The sequence below is a fragment of the Amborella trichopoda genome, chromosome 11 (genome assembly GCF_054954075.1).
Source record: "Amborella trichopoda isolate Santa Cruz 75 chromosome 11, AtrichopodaSantaCruz75HAP2 v2.0, whole genome shotgun sequence".
NCBI classification, from domain to species: Eukaryota; Viridiplantae; Streptophyta; class Magnoliopsida; order Amborellales; family Amborellaceae; genus Amborella; species Amborella trichopoda.
This window is the reverse complement of record NC_142346.1, coordinates 9,638,389-9,643,809: the sequence shown is the minus strand read 5'-3', so window position 1 is coordinate 9,643,809 and position 5,421 is coordinate 9,638,389. Positions and strand designations below refer to the sequence as shown.

The 5,421-nt window shown below is 38.0% G+C and overlaps 1 protein-coding gene across 1 annotated transcript; it reads right to left on the bottom strand.

The window, feature by feature from the left end:
* Positions 1–3,015: 3,015 nt before the first annotated feature.
* Positions 3,016–4,004, bottom strand: LOC148779731 (NDR1/HIN1-like protein 3). The gene has a single exon (XM_088852641.1). The coding sequence runs from the start codon at positions 3,866–3,868 to the stop codon at positions 3,197–3,199; it is 672 nt and encodes a 223-aa protein (XP_088708767.1). The 5' UTR covers positions 3,869–4,004; the 3' UTR covers positions 3,016–3,196.
* Between the last annotated feature and the right edge of the window lie 1,417 nt (positions 4,005–5,421).

The window sequence follows — 5,421 nt, the reverse complement described above, 5'->3', positions numbered from 1 at the left end:
GAGGGACCAAGATAATATGGTCCAGAGGGACCAAGAGATTATGGTTCAGAGGGACCGAGATAGGCGAATACTATTTTCTAATACTCAGAGTAGGGGCTTTATGTGCTAGGTTAGTCGGGTTGGAAAATCTTTAATTACCTGGGCAGACTGCATAACCGATGAGGGTTAGCAGGGTCATCCCTTGATGACATCGAAGTTTCTCAGAATAGAGAGTCAAGGGATTGTGTGACCCTTATGTGATGGTAGGCCTGTATAGAGAAGGGCCAAAGCCTCATCTTTGAACCATCATATGATATATACATATGATGGTTCTATTGGGAAACAAAGTTACCATTGAGGGTGATGCATGCATGTATGCAAGAGGTTACCCATATACGCCATAAACCTGTGGTTGCACCAGGTTTGTGTGACTTTAGATTTGTCTCTAGGGAAGAACCATAATCTATGGACTAAGAATGTGTCCCCTCACCTAGTGGCTGACTTTAGTGGCCCAATTATGAACCATTGTGATGTCTATGGTTCATCGGAGCTGGTGAATTAATTTGAAAAAGTAAGTGTAGATTATAGCCTATAGTAGAAGATGAAGTGCTTCCATAATTTTATAATTCCTTGACCTAGTTGGATTCGATTTCCATCAAATTTATTTGAAATTAATTTATTTGATGTTAAATAATGTTTAGATTGATTATTTGAATTTTTGAAAGTCTATGGATATTTTATTTTCACAAAATAGATTTATAAATAGATAGATATTGAATTTTCAGTATTTTAACTATTCAGAGGGGAAATTAAATAATAGATATTTTCCAAAAATCATAACAATATTTTTATAGTTCTTTTATTGCATGGGGGTCCACCATGATACCATATGGGATGTGCATGGGGCCCACTTGGGGGTCCCACGAGAGGCACGCCACACATAGTGGGTTATGTTCTCATTTACAAATCATGTACAAGCCTTGTAAATCAAGGCATTCAATCAAGATAAGAATTATGGAAAGTTTTGATATTTGAGAAGTTTGAATATTAAAAAAAAAAACATGTATAAGAGACTTATACAAGAGATAACAAAATATGATATTATTTTCTATATTTTATTTTTTGATGGGATTAGGTTAAGAAAGCTGAAGGATAAGATTCCAGGACATTCCTTTGAATCATGATAGCTGATTTAATGATTGTATGACTTATATCTCTCACCCTACATGTCTCTTATGGTCAATGGTCTGGATATAATCTTCATAAGGATGGCCAACCCTAAGAAACCCTTGGAAACATCTATAAATAAAGTCACATTCTCTACAAATCTCTATACCTCTAAGCTCTCTCTCTCTCTCTCTCTCTCTCTCTCTATACCCAATGAGTGGCACACTACCCTCTCTCATCACTTTCGATTTCTCTAGCCCGTCTCTCTAGCTTAGAAAATATTGAGAAGAAAATTGGGGGAATGCCCCACCTAGTCCAAGAGGGGGGGCACCCCATATCCTAAGGCATTGAGGTGTAGTTCATGTTGCATGTTCCACCTTTGCTCTCATGTTGATTAAGGGTTGTAGATTATCATTTCCCATGCTTCAACGATCAAAGATAGACCATTGATCTCATGCGCCATTGGAGGAGACCCAGGATGGGGTGTGCAAAGTCCAGAGTAGGTGATCTTCTGGTATTTTTCTTAATGGTTTGCAGTCTTATGTTTTCTTGTTCTCTTGAGTATTATGTGTTTAATGATCCCAATATAAAGTGGTAGCAAGTTGAGAGTCCTTGGGATTCTTTTTTATTTTTATTATTTCTCATAATGTTTTTGGACTCTTGTGAATAATCCAGGTGGTGACATAGAGAGAAAAAAGGAAAAATTTAATCGTTATACACTTGCCCGGTTATATTTTCCTACTTCCAAAAACTTCATCTCATTTGGGGCCAGTATTGAGGGAGATATGCCTTATCAAAATTGAGGCTTTCTACTACAAAGCAGTAGATTAGTCTACTGTGGGAATTGTTTTCAGCACAAAAATGTGTTAACCATGGGGATTTAATATGTTGTAGGGAAGGTTACAAAGAATATCCCCACAAAATCTACTATGGGAATTTTTTTCAGCACAAAAATGTGTTAACCATGGGGATTTAATATGTTGCAAGGAAGGTTACAAAGAATATCCCCACAAAATTTGGTTGCAAAACTCCATTTATCCTCAGAGATATGAAGGTCTTTCTATTAAGCTTTTAGAAAGTTTGATGGCCGTTGTTTCGATCTCAACCACTTTCACATGAAGGATTCTTTAAAAGTGGCTTTCCCATGGTTGGCATAATCTAATGGTATTGGTCACATAAGAAATCCTTTTTTACATTGGGAAGTTGTAACAAACAAATGTCAACTTGTGTATTTGCCTGATAGACGATATATATGGGTCTTGACTGCCGGCGGATATGAAAGAGGGGTGGAATCATCTCCAAATGAATTGAAGTCATGGGAAGAGGGGTATCACTCCTCAAATGAGAATTTACCAAAGATCCTAGATCAATTCTCACATATTAGTAGTGGGTCAAGCCTATCTTTCCAGACAATGGATAAGGAGATTTGCCAAATGATGTCCTGTTTAGATGATTTTTTGACTAAGGGCATATAAGGACCAAATAGTGGTATCTGCAAAGTTTCACCCCATTTGGTTATTATTTGATGAGGATCCCGCTGTTAACCCCTCTTGATAGATGGTGTCTCTCAAGACTTACTAATTTTCATCCAAACTTCGTTAGTATTGTTTGGAGAAGCATTTTATGGCCCCTGGATATCAACCCTATAGTTTGGTCTGTTTTTGACAGTCTTTGAGTGAATCCCGCCATTAAAGCATATTTTGAACGGCTTTTTTGACAGTCTTTCAGTGAATCCCGCCATTAAAGCATATTTTGAACGGCTCTCAGGGCTTCTAATGCATATTAAGGCGCAAGTCCTGACTATATACCCATATATGATATGTGAGGTAAAGTTAGCAGGCATAGAATCAACAAGGAAACCAATGCAAGGAAGCCAAACAAATAACTATATCAATTGTAATATAACCAAGGGAATATACAAGGCAACCAATGGCACAACACTACAAATGTGCATGGGAACATGGAATCAAGCAATAAAACCAAAACATAAAGAAAAAAAATAAGAAAAAAAATTAAAGAATCGCTAAAACACTCAAGAAGTCAACTATCATCAATACTCAATGTCACATCTCTTCCTGGTGAACCCAGTGGTGGAATTGGATCCAAAAGGAATCCTCAAATCACATTCAATCTCCGGAGAGAAACGCTTGGTCTTAAGCTTTCCAACCTTGAACCTGATCCTCAAGTATAGTTTAACATCGATATAGAAGAATCCCTCAGATGTGCTCTGTCTGAATTGAGTAACTTCATAGTTGTTCAAAAGCAATAGTTGTTGTCCTGTGAACTTGGGTTGGAGGACCGTGGTGTTCTTGTGGCCCTGGTAGAAGACCGGCAAGCTGTCCCAACCGAACCTTTCACCTTCATAATAAGCCATGGCATCAACCTTATCGTAGTAAATCCCGATCTTCTTGTTCGGGTTTCTAATGCTTATATCCAACTGCAAGTTGTACTGGAGGTTGTTTGTGCCAGAGAGGTTAAACTGTGTCAAGGATGCATTTTCGGCATAGAATTTGACCTCGTTCGGGCGCAAGACGAGCCACACAACTAGGGAAGCTATACCCAGTACGACCACGATCGCGATAACCAACTTAAACAAAGTAGTAAGAATACAGCAAGGGCCACAGCCCCTGCCTCTTGGTGGCCTATGAGGAGGAGGGACGGTGACTCCTTGAGGTGCTCCATAATAGGCACCATTAAAATGAGCTCCCTTAGCATCAGCCATGGATCCGTTCTCCGGATAGAAGAAGTTTTGGATACGGATTTAAGGGGTGGAATTATGGATTTCTTTATTGAGGCTCTAGGGTATGGAGGACTTGGATGGAATTTTGGGAATGAGAGATATGAGACATGGCGGGTGATATTGAATTTATAGGCGTTGGAGAACGGCCTCCACGCGTGAAAGGGGCTGTAATGGAAGCTTCAGTTGAATATTTCGCTATGCGGATTGGCAGTGTGGGGACCGGTTTGACGTGGTCCCTTCGCTTACGAAAGCTTACGGTGGTGGTTTACGTGGGTGGGGTTTGAGAAGCCCCAACTTTGCATCTCAGCCGTCCAATGCTACTTCTAAATTATTTAGATTTATATTATATGTGGGCCTATTAAACAAATTTATAGTGGCTCTTGAATTCACACTCGAAATCAGCAAGACGTCGGCACTAGGGGTGGGTGGACTTTTGATTGCATTAGTTGAATTTTCATTAATACATAAATTGGTAAACTAAAAGGGTGTGATTTGTACAAGGCTGAGCCCTACCCAATCAAAATAAAGTGTACTATTAAATAGTATTGAAAGATGATGTTTTAGAACAAAAAAAAATCTTTATGATACTTTTATTTCTAAATAAAAAATTTAAAACTTACAAAATAGTGTAGATCGAGCATATCTATGAACACTTGAAAATTTTAAAAATTGATGGTTTAAATAGTGCATTACAAGGCGTCCAATTTCCAAGAATTGAAGTTCACTTTTTTATTTTTTAATTTTTTTTAATGTTTATGTATCTCAAGGTCGAGATGATCGGATTGAAGGTTTTGGGGCATAAAAAAACCTTTAGTCAATTTTTGAGGGGTGCGACTATTTAAAGCCTCAACCTTATATAAACTTTTTCCATAAAATAAAAGAAACAAGCGCAAATGAGAGGTTGCGGTTGCGGCTGGGAATGGAATGTTAGTTATGGATGGACAAGCGCGTGTGGTCTTACGAGCGTATTTTGGACGAAGCTTCCCATTTGTGCCTTCTTGTTGAAATACAAGTCTTTAGAAATTGTTTGAGGAAGCATCACCTATTAAACAACCCCTCCTTCGTCTTTACGGTCTTTTTTTACAAATTTTTTCTAAGGGATTCTTGATTTCACCTAATATCCTCCAATTTTTAGAAATATTAGCAACTTGAAAGAATCATACATTTGAGAGCCGAATATCATATTACATTAAAAAAAACAAAAGAGAGACGATTATCATATCCTTTTAGATCATGATAATGGGCTAGTATCTTCTTATAAAGGTCTAATCGGACATTAAACTTTTCACATCCTAAACACACTAACCAGCGGTGCTGGTTATTTTGGTCACGGATTAAGTTGGATTAGGAATTTATTCGTCAAATCAAACTTCCTCTGACGTTTCACTTAGCCAAATGGACGCTACACCTAAGTCATACGATATTAAGATCAAGCCATCCTTCTTCAAACCACACAGGAGGAATGGAGCAAACATCCACACAAGTCACACACAAACTATTGAATCGCTTTTATTGTACTGTACACTTGAATATAT

Excerpts from the sequence above, each read along its gene's own strand:
- LOC148779731 (XM_088852641.1), bottom strand. The coding sequence starts at position 3,868 with ATGGCTGATGCTAAGGGAGCTCATTTTAATGGTGCCTATTATGGAGCA.